This window comes from Indicator indicator, chromosome 14, assembly GCF_027791375.1.
Source record: "Indicator indicator isolate 239-I01 chromosome 14, UM_Iind_1.1, whole genome shotgun sequence".
NCBI classification, from domain to species: Eukaryota; Metazoa; Chordata; class Aves; order Piciformes; family Indicatoridae; genus Indicator; species Indicator indicator.
In genome coordinates, this window is record NC_072023.1 from 25,149,066 (window position 1) to 25,168,071 (window position 19,006).

A 19,006-nucleotide genomic window follows, 5' to 3' on the forward strand; every position below is an offset into this window, starting at 1 on the left:
TGTCCCTGCTCATGTCAGGGGGGTTGGAACTGGATGATCCTTGAGGTCCCTTCCAATCTTAACAATTCTATGATTCTATGACTCCAAGATCCAGAAACTGAGGTCATAAAATTTAGGATTAGAAGACATATGACTTTCTGACTGCAAAAAATATTAACCAGCAGGCGAAGCTCACAGGACAGCAGCCAGTTCTTCATGGTTTTCACCCTCAGGAGGGTGTCCTTTTCCTAGCCCCACAGAACAAGTTATTGGCTTCAGTGGGAGAAACTGGGTATGATGTGTTTGTTCTGTACAAGAAACCAGACCAGATAAAATCATTGAATGCTCTTTGATTCTGCCTACTGTAAGCTCTGAAACAATCTACAAGAGTGAGGGTAGGGTAAAACAGATTAAAATATCCAGGTGGAAGAAGTAGTTTTCCACACAACAGTATTTGCTTGTAGGAAAAGTAATCATGAAATGAATAGCTTCAGGGGGGTTCAGTATTGAACAAAGATGATGGGGTTAGCATTGCTTAAATCTGTTTTACCAATCTTTCTCTTTTCCTCTTTCCCTATCTAGACTTTTTCCTTCTTTTTTAAACTTTGATCCATTCAGCAGCATTCTTAATGTTCAGTGTTTGGCTAATTCTCCCCTAAATTTCCCTAAACCTTGTTCTGCTCTATCCCTGTCTCTTACATTCTTGTCTTCTGAAAGCCTTTCAGGTGTGTCTCAGTGTATGTAAGCTTCCTATTCCTAGCTGTTTTCAATAAAGTAGATTCCCAGGGAGATGCAACCCAGTTATGTCTATAGTTTGAGATTGAAAGAACTTTTAAGAACTTCCAGGGATGGAAAACAGCAGGCACCAGTACAGTTAGGGGTTACCCTGCTGGAAAGCAGCTCCACAGAGAAAGGCCTTGGAGTCCTAGTGGACAGCAAATTCTGCATGGGACAGCAATGTGCCCTTGTGGCCAAGAGAGCCAATGGGATCCTGGGGTGCAGCAAGAAAAGTGTGGCCAGCAGGGCTAGGGAGGTTCTTCTCCTCCTCTGCTCTGCCCTGCTGAGACCACAGCTGCAATCCTGTGTCCAGTTTGGGGCTCCCCAGTTCAAGAGAGACAGAGACCTGCTGGAGAGAGTCCAAGGGAGAGCCAAAAGGATGCTTAGGGGGCTTGAGCATCTCCCCTGGGAAGAGAGACTGAGAGCCCTGGGGCTGTTTAGTCTGGAGAAGAGAAGGCTGAGAGGGGATCTGATCAATGTCTATCAATAGCTGAGGGGTGGGTGTCAAGGGGAGGGGGGCAGGCTCTTTTCAGTGGTGCTCAGCAATAAGCCAAGGACCAATGGATACAAACTTGAACACAGAAGGTTTCACCTCAACATGAGGAGAAACTTCTTTACAGTGGGGGTGACAGAGCCCTGGAGCAGGCTGCCCAGAGAGGTTGTGGAGTCTCCTTCTCTGGAGACTTTCCAACCCCACCTGGATGCATTCCTGTGCAGACTGCCCTGGGTGATCCTGCTCTGGCAGGGGGGTTGGACTGGATGATCTCTGGAGGACTCTTCCAACCTCTACTGTACTGTGATACTGTAATCAGGATCTCTTCCACCATTTGCAGAGTGATTGTACAGAATGATTACTTATTGACCCTTTGCCAATAAATACTCAAGGGGAAGCTTCCTCTGTTTTCTTATTCATGCTCTTCAGTATTTAGTGATGCATAATGAACAAATATACCTGAGTGATTTCTCATTCTACTCATCCATGAATGGATCTGAAGGAGACAAAGTAATTTTTATCACTGTCACACTTTGAGTATGGAAAGCCTCCATTTGAAGAGTCTCTTGTTGCTTCCAAGCAGAAGAGCAGCAGAGTCAGCACATGCCTCACCTTTGAGGCACAACTAGAATGTGAGACACTCATGGCAGGTTGCTCCTCTACAGCCCAGAAAAGCTATGGAATGTGAGCTTTTAGAGACAAGGCTCCCAGAATATTTAAACCAGAAAATAGCCCCTGCTTTATATCATGATTTTGAATGAGTTTTCTTGTGTTCTTTCTCCTGAAGCTGTAACCTGTGACCTAAAAGCAAGATTGCTTTTAGCTGAGAGTGAGAGCTTTCAGGAGTCCAACAATAGCATCATCTCTGTCACCACCTGAGTTTCTTTCCAGATGCTAAACCCAAAATTTAGATCATAGTCAAGACATCCATATTACAAGCTAAATTGCATGGCAGGTTGTAGAGTTTGCTAACCAACACCAAATCAAGCCCCTCTGAGTGAAGGATCTGCTCACAGAGAAACCAATTAGCTACCTTGCAATTCCTTCGTCGCCTTAACATTTTGAGCCAAATTTATACAACTCAGAGGAAAACTGAGGGCTTAAAATGGAAAAAAACAAAAAAAGGCCAGCTGGAGAATATTTCTTTCTTGGGTGGGGATCCGTGGCTAAAGAAGAGGATTATATCAGTACACTGAGTGCACAGCCTTGTCACCAGGGTAAAGCTGCTGCAGAAGGCAGTGTTCAGCGTTGCAGGCTTGGGCAGCATGGGCCAGCAAGGAGAGGCAGCAGTGGGGCTGAGTCCTATTGTTTCTGTAAGTGGTTGCAAGGCTGTCCAGGTGTCCTGATTTAAAGGCTGCTCCTTGAGACAGGAAATTGTATCTTGTTCTGAGGTTTACTGTAATAAAGTACATAGTCCTGGGGGAATGTGCTGCTGGGTCCATGAATCACTTTATGGGCTGGCTGTTCTGACCTCAGCCCTGTGATTTATTCGCGCCATACCGCACTAGGAATGGCAAAAATGCAACTGGCGCATGGTCTTCCCAGCCTCACACCCCCCTCCTCCAGCCCAGATGGGCCTGTGACTGGGAGGCTGCCATAAATCCAGAAACACGGGGTTCCTCAGAGCTGGCAGCTTCACTTGTCTTGCCCAAGAGCTCTCTGCTGCCTGTCCGTTGAGGATTTGGTGGTGGGGGAATCCTCTTGCTCCTCCTCTACTTCCTCCATAGATTTGTGGCCTCCTAGCTCCTTGAGTTTCTTGTGTGAAGAAGTGAAAAATCTCAGGGTAGTTGTGGTACTTTTAGCCAAAAAAAAAAAAAAAAAGGAGAGCAACTTGCAGCATGCAAGCTTTTGGTAATCCCCTTTGCCCTTAAACCTAACAGTAACTAACAGCAGAGCTGACTGTTGTCAGCTCAGGATGTCAGTGTTTTACAGAGGTTACCAGATGGACTCCTCCTCTTAAGTAAATAGTAGCATTTGCACTGACAGAGGTAGTAAATGCTTTGCTTTTGGTCAAGCTTCCAGGGACAGGCACTGAGAGTAAATCCTGGCACTCAGCTCCACTAAGCCCTGTTTCTATCTCAGCTGCCTTGGCTTGTCTGTGTGCTATGCAGTCAGCAGTTGCTCTATTCTTTGGTGGTGGTCTTTTCATCTCCCTTTTGAAAAAGATTTTTTTCTTAATGCTGCATCCTTCTCTTTTCCTGTAAATCCATTGCTCCATAGACTTCAGAACAATGCCCAGAGATTTTTGTTGGTGTTGTGCAAAATACCTACTTGTTCAGAATGTTTCCAGGCTTAGAAGATGTCCAATTCCATCAGTGTTCACCTTGCCTTGCAGTTATTTTCTGCCCTTGTCCCCTGCAAGTCTCCATACAATTCACTGTAAGTCTCTACTGCTAGGAATTTGTCTGGTTTAATCTATTTGTTTAAACAGGCATTGCAGGGAGCTGACAGAAAGAGACATTTTCCCTCCAATAGTTTGTAAATAACACTGGTAGGCTGAAGGAGCTACAGCCTGTAAAGCAGTCCTCCTCCTGCCAACATGCAGAGATGTCTGCCTTGACCTTCTCATCCTCAGCTTAGCCTTGGAAAATCTGCACAAATTCTTCATAAAGATTTCCTTTGTTGCAGGAAATTAACCTTGCCACAAGTCTCTGTACCTGAGTAGATGTCAGATCATATTTTGTAGCAAAGGTACAACCAATTAAAGGGCAACTCTATCAAAATAAACAAGGCCTTACTTACAAGAAGGTCTGGGAACTTCCATTTGTCTGCAGTGTAGACAGGTGTGCATGAGAGCCAGGCTGTCTGTGTGATCTGGGCTGCCTTACATTGGCTTCTTTTATTGCACATCCCTGAAAGTGATTTTTATTTTTACTTTTTCTAAGAAACCAGAGTTCTGCCTGTAAGTATATAGGAGATGTTTCACAGGAGCAGAGGATGTTAGGGGCTGGAAGGGACCTCTGGAGTTCTTCCTGCCAGAGCAGGACATAGAATCCAGCACAGGTCACACAGGAACACATCCAGACAGGGCTGGAAAGGCTCCAGAGAAGGAGACTCCACAACCTCTCTGGGCAGCCTCTTCCAGTGCTCTGGGACCCTTCCAGTCAAGAAGTTCCTCCTCATGCTGAGGTGGAACCTCCTGTGCTGCAGTTGACATCCATTGCCCCTTGTCCTATCCCAGGGCACAGAGAGCAGAGGCTGTCCCTGTCCCTTCCTTCCTGACCCCCAGTCCTTAGATATTGATAGACATTGATCAGATCCCCTCTCAGTCTTCTCCTCTCCAGACTAAACAGCCCCAGGGCTCTCAGCCTCTCCTCCCCAGGCAGTGCTCCAGTCCCTTCAGCATCCTTGTAGCCCTCCCTTGGACTCTCTGCAGCAGATCCCTGTCCCTCTGGAACTGGGGGGCCCAGAACTGGATACAATATTCCAGGTGTGAATATTCCAGGGCAGAGTCGAGAGGGAGGAGAACCTCCCTGGATCTGCTGGACACACTCCTCTGAATGCCCCCCCAGGACCCCATTGGCCTTCTTGGCCACCAGGGCACATTGCTGTCCCATGCAGAACTTGTTGTCCACCAGCACTCCCAGGTCCTTCTCCACAGGGCTGCTCTCCAGCAGATCACCTCCTAACCTGTCCTGCTGCAGTTTATTCTTCCTTCCCAGGTGCAGGACTCTGTACTTCTCCTTGTTGAACCTCATTTGGTTCCTCTCTGCCCAGCTCTCAGCCTGTCCAATGCTCATTGAATGGCCACACAGCCTTCAGGTGTCAGCTAAGCCTCCCAGTTTGGTGTCGTCAGCAAACCTGCTGAGCAGGCTCTGTCTGTGCCCTCATTAATGGCATTGATGAAGATGTTGAACAGCACTGGACCCAGCACTGATCCCTGGGGCACTCCACTAGTTACAGCTCTCCATGTGGACTTGGCACCATTGATCACCACTCTTTGCACTCTTTTGTGCAACCACTTCCTAATCCCTGTCACTGAGATGGCAATTCTGTATAAACTGCAGGATAAACACAGCTTCAGATCTGTTCATTTGAAAACCTGTTTGTAGGTGGATTGTGCTAAAATGAGGGCTTCCTCCAGCTCCCTCACGTATCAATAACCTGGTGTCTCACTTGCAGCATGCTGCTTAAGGTTCATGTCCCTTGTGTCTCATTAGAAGCCAGACAGTACCAGGCTACTTTGAGCTTCCTGAGCATCATTACTTGTTTAAAGAAAACTCTTTACAGCTGTATGTTAAACAAAAAGGCTGTGTATAACAGAATGTATCAGTGTGTTTAGCAGGCACCTGGGGGTCCTAGTGAATGGGAGGTTGGCCAGGAGCCAGCAATGTGCTCTGGTGGCCAAGAAGGCCAATGGCATCCTGGGGTGGATTATAAGGACTGTGGTTAGTAGGTCAGGAGAGATTCTCCTCCTCCTCTACTGTGCCCTGGTGAGGATGCATCTGGAATATTGTGTCCAGTTCTGGGCCCCTCAGCTCAAGAAGGACCTCAGGGAACTGCTTGAAAGAGTCCAGTACAGAGCCACAAAGATGCTGAAGGGAGTGGAACATCTTCCTTATGAGGAGAGCCTGAGGGAGCTGAGGGCTCTGTAGCTTGGAGAGGAGGAGCCTGAGAGGTGACCTCATTCCTGTTGATAAAGATGTGCAGGGTGAGTGCCCAGAGGCTGGAGCCAGGCTCTGCTGGGTGATGCCCAATGCCAGCACAAGGGGCAGTGGTGGAAGTTGAGGCATACAAAGTTCCATGGAAACAGGAGGAAGAATTTTGTCACAGTGAGGGTGACAGAGCCCTGGAACAGGCTGCCCAGGGAAGTTGTGGAGTCTTCCTCTCTGGAGATATTCAAGACCTGTCTGGCTGTGTTCCTGTGTGATCTGCTCTAGGTGCTCCTGCTCTGGCAGGGAGGTTGGACTGGATGAGCCCCTCACATTCTGAATAAAGGGTTGTTAAAGGGTTGTTAAGGCTCTGTTTCCATGGTTTAGATCAGGCTTAACAGTGCTTGTTGTGGAACAGGGTGTGCTCAGTCTCCTGAACTGCATTTAAAGATGCAGCTCCATTTTCTCCTCATGAAACAGAGGAACTGGATAGTGATAAACCCAGAAGAGAAGACAGTCCTACTGCTCCCTACTTACTGGTAAAAACCAGTTGTTTTCATCATCTGCAAAGCTGTTTATCTTCAGAGTTCATCAGAATATGCTGTAGTGCCAATTCAAACAAGGCTGCACTAAGAGACTGGAAGTAGCTACACCTACCCTCAGAGCTGGATCTGAAAAAGGAAATTAAATGAAACCTTCTGCTGCAATTATGGAACTAAATATATCCAGATTTTATCCATAGCCCCTGACACCTGCTCCATTCCTGTCCTCAACCCTTTCAACAACTTCTGTTTGCTTAGAAAACTTTTTTGGCACTATTTAAGCAGTGGTCACTGAAGCTACCAGGAGCAGGAGGCAGAGATGCCTCAGTGCTGAATGAAGCTGCTTCCATCCTCTATTTCCCCTGATGCTGCTGTTCCTGCCCTATGCAGACACTTGGTGTTTCTTAGGCTTTCTTTTGAATCCATCTCCTGGGCAGCAGCAGCAACCAGAAAAGACTGAAATACAGGTGTTAAGTGTTGCAATAGGATGGACCAGTTAGCAGCATTGGTGCTGCTTTGGTCACTACCACCAAGCCCTAATGCACCCTTTGCAGAATTAAGGTAAGCAGTCCTGTGTACTGTGTCTGACCATCTCTCTGGCATAGATTCTGTCTCTAAGATGGCCTTGATGGATGGATAAGGAGCAAATGGTCACACTCAAAGGCTTGTGATCAACTGCTCCATGTCCAGGTGGAGCCCAGTGACAAGTGGAGTTCCTCAGGGGTCTGTTCTGGGTCCAGTGCTGTTCAACATCTTTGTCAGTGACATGGACAAGTGGCACTGAGTGCACCCTTAGCAAGTCTGCTGATGACACCAAGCTATGTGGTGTGGTGTGGTGGACTCACTTGAGGGAAGGGATCCGTCCAGAAGGATCTCAACAGGCTTGAGAAGTGAGCCAGTGCCAACTGCATAAGGTGCAACAAATCAAAGTGCAAGGTCCTGCATCTGCAGACAACACCAAGTTGGGGGCAGGAGTCGATCAGTTAGAGGGTAGGAGGCTCTGCAGAGGGTCCTTGCCAGGCTGGACAGATGGGCAGAGTCCAACAGGATGGCATTTAAGAAGTCCAAGTGTTGGGTGCTGCACTTTGACCACAACAACTTCATGCAGCACTACAGGCTGGGGTTGGAGTGGCTGGAGAGCAGCCAGGCAAAGAGGGACCTGGGGGTATTGATTGACAGCAGCTGAACATGAGCCAGCAGTGTGCCCAGGTGGCCAAGAAGGCCAATGGCATCCTGGCCTGGATCAGCAAGAGTGTGGCCAGCAGGAGCAGGGAGGTCATTCTGCCCTGTGCTCAGCTCTGGTTAGGCCACACCTTGAGTCCTGTGTCCAGTTCTGGGCCCCTCAATTTAAGAAGGACATTGAGATACTTGAATGTGCCCAGAGAAGGTCACCAAGGCTGGGGAGGGGTCTGCAGCACAGCCCTATGAGGAGAGGCTGAGGGAGCTGGGGGTGTTTAGCCTGGAGAAGAGGAGGCTCAGGGCAGACCTCATTGCTGTCTCCAACTACCTGAAGGGAGGTTGTAGCCAGGTGGGGGTTGGGCTCTTCTCCCAGGCAACCAGAACAAGAGGACACAGTCTCAAGCTGTGCCAGGGGCAGTTTAGGCTGGAGGTGAGGAGAAAGTTCTTCACAGAAAGAGTAATTTGCCATGGAATGTGCTGCCCAGGGAGGTGGTGGAGTCACCATCCCTGGAGGTGTTCAAAAAAAGCTTGGATGTGGTACTTGAAGCCATGGTTTAGTTGTCAGGAGGTGTTAGGTGTTAGGTAATAGGTTGGTCTTAATGAGCTCTGAGGTCTTTTCCAACCTGGTTGATTCTTGATTCTGGGTTCTGGGTTGGGGCAGTCCCAGACACAAATAGAGACTGGTTGCAGAGTGGGTCAAGAGTAGCCCTGAATGAAAAGACTTGGGGGTGTTGATTGATGAGAAGCTCCCCATGAGCCAACAGTGCCCTCATGCAGCCCAGAATGCAAATTGGGTCCTTGGCTGCACCCAGGGGAGTGTGGCCAGCAGGTCAAAAGAGGTGGTTCTTCCCCTTTAATCTGCTCTTGTGAGATCCCACCTTGAATACTGCATCCAGTACTGATGTCCCCATTGTAAGAAGGACATGGAACTGTTGGAGTGAGTCCAGAGGAGGGCCACAAGGGTGAACCAAGGCCTGGAGCACCTCTGCTATGAGGACAGGCTGCAGGAGCTGGGGTTGTTCAGCCTGGAGAAGAAAAGACTCCAAGGGCACCTTGGAGCTGCCTTCCAATACCTGAAGGGATCCTACAGAAAAACTGGAGAGGGACATTCATGAGGGTGTCTAGCAACAGGTGTCTAGCAACAGGAATGGTTTGAAGCTGAGGAAGAGCAGGGTTAGGCTGGATTGGAGGAAAAAGTTCTTCAGTACAAGAGTGGTGAGACTCTGGAATAGGTTGCCCAGAGTGGTTGTGGATGCTGGTTCAGTGACCACATGGACAGAGTGGTGGCTGTTAGTCTCAGGATGTTAGCAACAGGGATTTGCTCTCCACATGCTTCAGAGCAGCACAAGTTCCTTCATTTTCAAATCTTCTATAACCAGACAGAAAAGAAAAAAACACTGAGTTTGGAACTATGCCTGCAGATGAGCAGAGAGGGGATCTGATCAATGTCTGTCAACAGTTGAGGGGTGGGGGTCAGTTGGGGGGGGCAGTAATAAGACAAGGACCAATGGATACAAACTGGAACACAAAAAGTTTCAGCTCAACATGAGGAGAAACTTCTTTACAGTGAGGGTGACAGAGCCCTGAAAGAGGCTGCCCAGAGAGGTTGTGGAGTCTCCTTCTCTGGAGACTTTCCAACCCCACCTGGATGCATTCCTGTGCAGACTGCGCTGGGTGATCCTGCTTTGGCAGGGGGGTTGGACTGGATGACCTCTGGAGGTCCCTTCCAACCTCCAGCATTCTGTGATTCTGTGAGATGTGTTGATCAGTTTATGAAGAGTGGTGCTAGCAGCAGGGAGTCTGTCCCATCAAGTCAGCTGTTTGGTGTGTTGCATTCCTGAATGCTTTGTGAGGGTTTGTCAAGTCTGCCCCACCCAAACACTGTCACCCCCCAGCCCTGTGACATGACTGTGTCCCAACAGGGTTTTCTCCTGAGCTGTGAAGTGCCTGCCTGGCTGTCATAGTGCTACAATGCTTGTTCTGGGTCTCCTTGCCTGCTGTTGCTGTCACCTCAGGGGAGGGTTTTTTCAGTTCCCGTGCAAATGCTGCAGCTCTGATTGTCATGGTGATTCACCATGGTGAGCCTTGCAAATGCCTGCCATAGAGAGGCAATGAAAGCTTCATCAGCATTTTCTGTAGGCTTTTAGTAAATGCAGGAGACAAAAGTCAGATGACTGAAGCAAGAAGCAGCTCTTGCCTTCTGTGGCAACTGATACAGATGCCCAGGCATGGATGAATACTTAATGAAACTGCAGCACCTTTCCAGGATGAAGCCTTCTGTACTAAAGGCTTAATTGCAGCCATAATTACAGTTTGCTTGAAAACTGTGACAGCCACCCCTCACAGGGGAGAGAGCAACAGTCTCTTGAGGGAGCTGCCTGGATGGCTAGCTTGTGGCAGACCCATAAGTGTTGTAGTTTAGTGCCAGTTGGAAAGAAAACAGATTCAGTCCCTCTGATGAAACTAGGCCTGAAGGAATTATCCCAGCTCCTTGGTGACATTAAAATAAAAGCTGGTGATGATCCCAATATTGCTTTTCTCTTTATCTCACTCATACTTTCAAGACATAGGAAGAAATCTCTTGAAGTCTACATAGGAAGACATCTCCACATAGGAAGAAGTCTCTTCAAATCAAATTGTTTAAGGCAATGCATTTGTACCATTTCTATATGGAATTTGTGTTCTCTCTGACATATATAAACAGCTTCTTTTAATGAATATGTATAGGGCTTGTGTTTTGAAGCATCATTAATTCAGCACTGTGTGCAGCCCATTATTCTTTCTCACTATACAGCTGATAAGTATTCCCACGTTAGGACCCTAAGGATGGTGCAAAGGATGAAGCTGCCTTTTAAAATTCAGTTTCTGTGGCGATTTACCAAAGGGATTCCTCTCTTTTACTAGAAGGGAGCTGTAAAGGCATTGCATAGTCTCCTGTAGAGAACCACTTAGACCATATCTTGGTTCTGTTACTGTTTGTAAGCCAGAGTACAAACTTGGCTACCCTGGCAGCTAAAACATTTTTAGCTGTGGTTCGCCAGAGAGGAAAAAGAGGAATGAAACAAAGCTGGTTTCTGCAGGACTCCAGGGAGACTCAGTGCACTGCACACTGGAATCTTTTGGTGCTAATGGGACTTGGTAACTGAATCTATATGAGCTGGACTCTCTGCAGCAGATCCCTGTCCCCCTTGAACTGGGGAGCTCAGAACTGGGTGCAATATTGCAGGTGGGGCTCACAAGGTAGAGTAGGTTCATTCAAATACTTGGTCCCTCAGACTACCAGATCACCTATTTATCCTCACCCATGCCCCAACAAGAAGTCTCATCTATGCTATGTGTGTCTTTTACTATGGCCTCTAAGCATTTGTATGAGAAGCTAGCACCTGCTGTTTGCACTAAAGTCAGTGCAGCTGAGGCATTCCCTCAGAAACATCCTGTTCAAAGTGCTCTACAGTTCTTTAAGGCCCTTCTTCCATGCTACAGAATGGTTTAGAAAATGCTGCTTTGCTGGGTGTCTTCTACTGTGACAGTTTGTAGTATTAGTAAGATGTTGTAGTACAGCTTCCAGTACAGAAAAGCCTTTCTGTGTTTGAGGGGCAGTCTTAAAGCTTTGCCTTGATTCAAGGCCTGTGCTGAAAACCAAGCTGCAGTTCAAACTGCTGCCATCCTCCCCAGTCATATTCCCCAAATCAGACATTTTCATTCAGTGTCTGAAGGAGATGTGCCTTTTTACTCCATTCTTTGGTGTATTTTGATAAAAACGTTTATTAGGGCAGTCAGGAAATGCCACAGGACAGCCTTAGGAGGAGTGCTTTATAGACTCATGATGCTTGGCATCAGAATAATTCACTTATGGCAATCTTCATGGCTTCCCAGCTTTGCAGTCATCACTGCCTTCCATAAGACATTTGAGTCCTCTAGCTCTGTCAATATTTCAGAACTGGAGTTGTTCATTATCACTGGGCTCTTGGCATCTGCCGTAAGAACTCTCAGTCTCAGCTGAACTGCAGACTGAATGGAAGAAAAAAACAAAACACCTTCTCCTCTTTTTTGTCCCATTCAGAGTTAATCCTAAACCTCTTTTGGGTAGGTTTTCCACACTTATTGCCATTTCAGGTTTCCCTTCTAATATTCAGTCTGTTTGAAGTCTGCTTACCTCTTGTGAGCTGCTGCACAGCTCAATTTAGGCTACAGAACCTGCCCAAGGGGAGAGATAAATAGGCAGCTCCCTGCTGCTGAGCTGCTGTTGCCCAGCTCCTGCTGTGTCATTCTCAAATGGCCAAGCTAACTTCAGTGAGCTGTTCATGCCGTGGCTCTGGCATGAAGATCAGCCAGCCTGGCTTGTGCAGCCAGTACATGCTCTGCCTGCTAGTTAAAACATTCCAGGACCTATGATATGAATAACTGAAGACTCAATTTGCTGAGGAAGCTAAGCCCGTGCCACTGACTTAGCTGAAGCTGAGCCTCTGTGCCTGCCTGCAGCACTCCTGACAGGTTTGTTCACCTGCTGGCACCATTCACACAGCAACCCATTTTCTCCTCTTGCCACCTCACCTCTCTTACATCACATCCTTCTGGTCTCCCTGAGGGAAACAGCTCATGAGAAGAGGAGCAACTCAGTTTTGTAGTGCTCTTCAATCACAGACCTTGCCTTTGGCTCAGTGGTATTTGCTTTTTGTGGTCTTTTGGAATCAGCAGTTGCAAGCTGTGTTGAGAACAGTAGTAGGCCATGACAAACATCTCCTGTCAGCAGGGCTGGCAGTGCACCTGCACTCCACCCGGGTGAACCTCTCTGCACAGAACTAAAACATGCAGCTGCGATGCACATATAATGGCACAGGACATTTTTCTTACTTTCGTTCAAACTGCACCTTGTTTCAGATCCAGAAAACAGTCAGGAAGTCATAGTGCCTTTCACAGAATCACAGAATTGTCAGGGTTGGAAGGGGCCTCAAGGATCATCCCCCTCTGCCATGGCCATGGACACCTCACACTAGAGCAGGTTGCTCACAGCCACATCCAGCCTGGCTGCAAAAACCTCCAGGGATGAGGCTTCCACCACCTCCCTGGGCAACCTGTGCCAGTGTCTCACCAGCCTCATGGGGAACAACTTCTTCCTAACATCCAATCTGAATCTCCCCTCCTCTAGCTTGGATCCACTCCCCCTAGTCCTATCACTCCCTGACACCCTCAAAAGTCCCTCCCCAGCTTTCTTGTAGCTCCCTTCAGGTACTGGAAGGCACAAGAAGGTCTCCTCAGAGCCTTCTCTTCTCCAGCCTGCACAACCCCAACTCTCTCAGCCTGTCTCCAGAGCAGAGCAGCTCCAGCCCTCTGCTCATCCTCATGGCCCTTCTCTGGACACCTTCCAGCACCTCCAGATCTTGCCTGTAATAGAGGCTCCAGGACTGGACACAGAGCTCCAGGTGTGGTCTCAGCAGAGTGGAGCAGAGGGGGAGAATCCCCTCCCTGGCCCTGCTGGCCACACTTCTCTTGTTGCAGCCCAGCATACAGTTGTTTTTCTGGGCTGCAAGTCTACACTGGCAGCTCACATGACCTTCCCATCCACCATGCTTCTTGACCAGCACCCCCAGGTTCAGAGCACCGAGGTTTTCCCCTATGGGATGTTTTTTTTCTAAGGCATTATAGCAAAGATTATTCAGGAGAAGATAAGTAATAAGCTGCTATCCCTATCTCCTTGTCCTGGTCCTGGAGTTTTTACTGAAGAAGTAGAGATGGGCAGCAAAGGCTTTGAGTGCACAAGGTATGCTTTACATGCTGTTTGAGGCACCTCCAATTTCCATAGCAGAATAATGACTCTTCAGATACTGTTACAGAGATATTCTTGGCCCTAGTCCCAAATCAGGAATGAGCATTCTGGGTTTACTATGCAAAGAATCAGTGTTTCTTTAGAATCAAAAGAGATTACTCAAAAAGAAAGTGAAAATGCCCAGAGCTCCAAGACAGCCTGTCTTTCCCAGGATACTGATAGCTTGAAGAAAGCAGAGGTCATGGATCATGTTCTGTCACTTCACTCCATTGCTATTTTTCATTTTTCAGGCAGCCATCCAAAATCAAATAGTTTTCCATACAGCAAAAGCAGCAGAAACCAAGTGGTGATAGCAGTGTGTCCGTTTCTTGGTTGTTCCCAAACCTGCAGTCTTGACACTGCCACTACGAATCTGATGTGTCTTTTTGTCTCTTCCTCTCTTTGTCTCCATTAAGTCATGAGAATATTCATATTTCTTCATAACATAAATGTATGTAGAATATCTTTGGGTTCCTCTACAGTGCCTAAAAACATTTCTTGACTGTGGTTTCTATATTATCTCGAAAGACAAAGAGAAATGTAAGGTACTTGTTTTTCTAGGTGTGCTCCAGGCAGGATCCATGTGCTCTCTGAACTGGATTCTGTGAGATTTTTTATATGCTGCTACTTAAAGCAAGCCTGTACAGGAAACATCTGTGTAAACCCCGAGAGGAATTCCACCCAGAGAAAGTCCAGGGTGTAAGTCCATTCTGCAGGCAGGTGGTGAGCAATTCTGCTCTGGAAATCACAGAATCAGAGAGTTATTGAGGCTGGAATAGAGCTCTGAGCTCATCCAGCCCAGCCTGTGACCCAACACCACCACATCAACCAGACCATGGCACTGAGTGCCACATCCAAGCTTGCTTTAAACACCTCCAGGGACAGCGACTCCACCACCTCCCTGGGCAGTCCATGCCAGTCTCTAATTCCCTTTGCCATCAGGAAGTGCTTCCTAACATCCACCCTAAACCTGCCCTGGCACAGCTTCAGGCCATGCCCTCTCCTCTTGTCACAAGGTGCCTGGGAGCAGAGCCTGACCCCCACCTGACTACAACTTCCCTTCAGGTACTTGTAGAGTGTGATAAGGTCCCCCCTGAGGCTCCTCTTCTGCAGGCTGAACACCCCCAGCTCCCTCAGCCTCTCCTCATCAGCCTTTCCCTCTAGGGAAAGTGGTTCTGATAGTGGTGAAATGTGTGTGGGTAGCTTCAGCAAAACTCTAGTAATCATTGAAGTGACTGAGGGGATGAACAGAGATCACACCTTAGAAGGTTTCTTAATGCTCTAGTTTCTTCTGCTGTGCAGTGATAGAGGTTTTAATTTTCACTGGCATAAACATTTCTGAGAGCTCAGTCACCCAAGATCATAAAGAAGCCAGGCCATACCTCAGTCACTCTCTTCTCACCTAAACTGAGTCAATTTTCACCCATTACCTTGGCAAAACTTGACACACACAATTACAGAAATGTCATGGTTGGAAGGGACCTCCAGGACCATCCAGTTCCAACCTCCCTGCCATGGCCATGGACACCTCACACCACAGCAGGTTGCTCACAGCCACATCCAGCCTGGCTGCAAAAACCTCCAGGGATGAGGCTTCCACCACCTCCCTGGGCAACCTGTTCCAGTGTCTCACCACCCTCATGGGGAAGAACTTTTTCCTAACATCCAATCTGAATCTAACTATTTCTAGTTTTGCTCCATTCCCCCCAGTCCTATCACCTTGAAAAGGTGACACCCCACCTGACATCCTAAAAAGTCCCTGTAGGACACTGTAAAGAATGAAAATGTTCAGCCAAAGTAGTAATAAATGGTGAGGATTAAAACCTGAGAAGCTGAGTGCAAACTAATAACATATTATTATGTGTCTTTTGTTTATCCCCTAAGCAGTAAGTTGGTATCAGCAGAGTCATTTAGGGTCTTGGTTTCCTGCTTCACCAACAGACACAAGACCCTGACAAAAGGACCTGCTGCCACTCTTTGCAGTTGCAGTTATGGTGTCTTCAGTTCTTTCTCCATGTTTCCTCTAATCCTTCAGGACAGTAACGTATTTAATGTATTTATATGTGTATCTACATGTGCTTTTTTCAGACAAGAAGCTCTTCTAGCTGCCATTAGTGAAAAAGATGCCAATATTGCTCTACTGGAACTTTCATCCTCTAAGAAGAAGACCCAAGATGAAGTGGCTGCGCTGAAGCGAGAGAAGGATCGTCTCGTGCAGCAGCTCAAGCAGCAGGTGGGTAGAGGAGGGCTGGGAAAGAAGCTGGTTAATCATTTGGTGTGAGATGATTGTCTTCATTTATGGAACTAATCCTGTATAATCCTGTTGTATGGCAGGGTAGAAAGTGTACAAATGATGATTTAAAGATAGCTGCCAGCCGTGAAGCCTGTAAAACATGGTGGGGAAGAAAGTCACAGTGTTGAGGGAAGTTGCTTTGTTTCACTGCCTGGGTAGTAAAATACGTCACAGAAGGCACAGGAGACTGGCAGTGATGAGGAGGATATTGGTTATTGTCTTCTGCAGGCACAATCAGTGTGAGCTTGTAGCCCAGAAGGCAAATCACAGCCTGGGCTGCATCCAAAGCAGCATGGCCAGAGAGAGAGGGAGGGAATCCTGTCTGTCTGCTCTGCTCTGCTCTGCTCTGTTCTGGTGAGACCTCACCTGGAGTACTGCATCCAACTCTGGAGTCCTCAGTACAGGAAGGACATGGACCTGATGGAGCAGGTCCAGAGGAGGGCCACAAAAAAATGCTCAGAGGGTTGGAGCAGCTCTGCTAAGAGGACAGGCTGAGGGAGCTAGGGGTGTTCAGCCTGCAGAAAAGAAGGCTCCAGGCAGACCTGATAGCAACCTTCCAGTACCTGAAGGGGGCTCCAAGAAGGCTGCAGAGAGACTGTTTGCAAAGGCCTGCAGGGACAGGACGAGGGACAACGGCTTCAAACTAGAGCAGAGCAGATTGAGATTGGATGTGAGGAACAAGTCCTTTACTATGAGGGTGGTGGAACACTGGCACAGGTTGCCCAGGGAGGTGGCTGGGCCCCCATCACTGGAGATATTGAAGGTGAGGCTGGACAGGGCTCTGGGCAACCTGATCTAGTTGAGGATGTCCCTGCTGACTGCAGAGGGGTTGGACTGGATGAGCTTTGGAGGTCCCTTCCAACCCAGACCATTCTGTGATTCTGTGAACCACAGACTCATGGAAATGTGGTGATTATTCTCTTGGTAGCGGGTAGTTGCCTTGTTGGGAAAGAAGCATACCCAGAAGGAAATTCTCCCTGCTGTAAAGCTCAAATATGTTTGTGTTACACCACACAGTCTCTGCTGTGATTTCTAAGCTGTGACAAGAGCACCATAGGGGAATGCCAGCTACTAGAGGGGAATCTGGGAGGTCTGGTGCCTGTGAGGAGATTGGTCCTTTCCTATTTCTGGCCTCTCCCATTTCTAAGGTATTTTTGTGTGGGCATAACACTCAGGCAAAGTGTGTGTGTCTATCCAAGTAGATCATATTGCATTTCAGTATTGAATGCAATGTGAAAAATACATTGGCAGCAAAACACAGAGGCAGCAAAAGGCATCCCTGGCAATACAAGATTTAGGATCTGAAAAATCTGTGTAGATTTTGCACTTCAGCACTTCTGGTGGGGTTTCCTGAGTTATTCCCTTCCCACATTCCCTCTAACAGCACATAAGCTGCTGCCAATCCTGTATCAGTTTCTTCAGTGCCACCATTTCCATCTTCATAAGGTTTTATGTGCAGCATTTCATCTGTCAGCCAGATGATTTTTGTTGCTGTCAGGCAGGAAGACCAAACCAGGTCTGCTATATGAGAAGAGATTCCTCTGCTTCTTCCGTAGGCAACACCAGCAGGTTACTGGCCATGTACTTTGAAGATAACAATTATTGAAGGTTTCATTTAGGAACAGTAATTTTCATTGTTAAACCAGCTTCAAAAAAGCAAGGAACAGAATTTTTCAACTCTTTCACTTGTCAGACAGATGACCTTCTACCAGAACAGGATTCAGAAGTGGTCACCACATGTACCTGTGGGTGTAGTATTGAGGCTGTGATTACCTGCAAGGACTTAGGTTTCAATTAAGTGACTTTCTTAATATTGTTGTAGTTCATATCACTGTTTTTTCAGTGCTGGTTAGTCTCACACTGTTCCTGCACAGACATGGCCATTTCCCTCAAGGGTGCCCATTCTGAGTGCTTTTCTGCAGCAGGAGGAGTGTGGCCAGCAGACCAAGAGAGGGGATTGTCCCCCTTTACTCTGCTCTTCTGACACCCCACCTCCAATACTGCATCCAGTTCTGGTGTTCCTATCATAAGAGGGACATAGATCTGTTGGAACAAGTCCAGAGGAGGGCCACAAAGATGATCCAGGGGCTGAAACACCTCTGCTATGAGGACAGGCTGAGGGAGCTGGGATTGTTCAGTGTGGAGAGGAGAAGACTCCAGGGGGACCTTCCAATAGCTGAAGAGATCCTACAGGAAGGCTGCAGAGGAACTTTTTACAAGAGTGCACACCCATAGGACCAGGGGAAATGGATTTCAATTGAGGGAGAATAGGTTTAGATTGGATCTTAGGAAGAAATTCTTCACTATGAGGCTGGCAAAATCTCCCTGGAGATATTCAAGACCAGGCTGGACGGGGCCTTGAGTAACCTGGGCTAGTTGAGAGGTGTCCATGACCATGGCAGGAGGTTGGATTAGATGATCTCTGAGGTCTTTTCCAGCCAAGGCCCTTCTGTGATTCTATGATGACTCCGTGTAGGTGTAGGATGTTTGATTTCCCAAAAAAACCCCTAAAATTGCAAAGGAGATTAATTTGAAATTGTACTTGCTGTGAAGTTAAATCAATTCTGAGCTGATTTTGGAGAAACAGCCCTGTTCACAGAAAAATTCACTGGAATATCCAAATGCCTTTGAAGTTTCTGGTTCCAGGAACTGCAATCAGCTGTAAGGAGTTGTCATTGTTTAAAGAATCGCAGAATCACAGAATGTTAGGGGCTGGAAGGGACCTCCAAAGCTCATCCAGTCCAACCCCCCTGCCAGAACAGGAGCACCTAGAGCAGGTCACACAGGAACACAGCCAGGTGGGGTTTGAATATCTCCAGAGAGGGAGACTCCACAACCCCCCTGGGCAGCCTCTTCCAGGGTTCTGTCACCCTTACAGGGAAAAAACTTTTCCTCCTATTTCCATGGAACTTCCTATGCCTCAGCTTCCACCACTGCCCCTTGTGCTGGCATTGGGCATCACCCAGCAGAGCCTGGCTCCAGCCTCTGGGCACTCCCCCTGCACATCTTTATCAACAGGAATGAGGTCACCTCTCAAGCTCTTCCTCTCCAAGCTACAGAGCCCTCAGCTCCCTCAGTCTGCCATCTAACAAAATACATATGAATAAAGCAGACAGTAAACTCCTCACCACATCTGTGCTGTGAGCAGTATAAATGCAAGCTCTATGTAAATAGTGGAAGTACAAATAAAAGGTCACAGATAGTGTGGCTGCAAGACATTCTCCGGTGCATCACTAATGCCCAAGGCAGAATATAAGTTTATATATAAACATTCTAAACTATATTTAAACCATACCTGATAAATGTTTGACTTAACAGAGGTTTGACACATCTGCCCTAAACTCT

The 19,006-nt window shown here is 47.5% G+C and overlaps 1 protein-coding gene across 2 annotated transcripts in view; it reads left to right on the forward strand.

Moving 5' to 3' along the window:
- ERC1 (ELKS/RAB6-interacting/CAST family member 1) overlaps window positions 1-19,006 on the forward strand; it is a 351,929-nt gene that overhangs the window by 260,699 nt on the left and 72,224 nt on the right. For both annotated transcript variants that reach the window (XM_054386713.1, XM_054386714.1), the window contains one exon: window positions 15,457-15,601. In XM_054386713.1, the coding sequence (XP_054242688.1) occupies window positions 15,457-15,601 (145 nt within the window). The remainder of the gene's footprint in view (window positions 1-15,456; window positions 15,602-19,006) is intronic.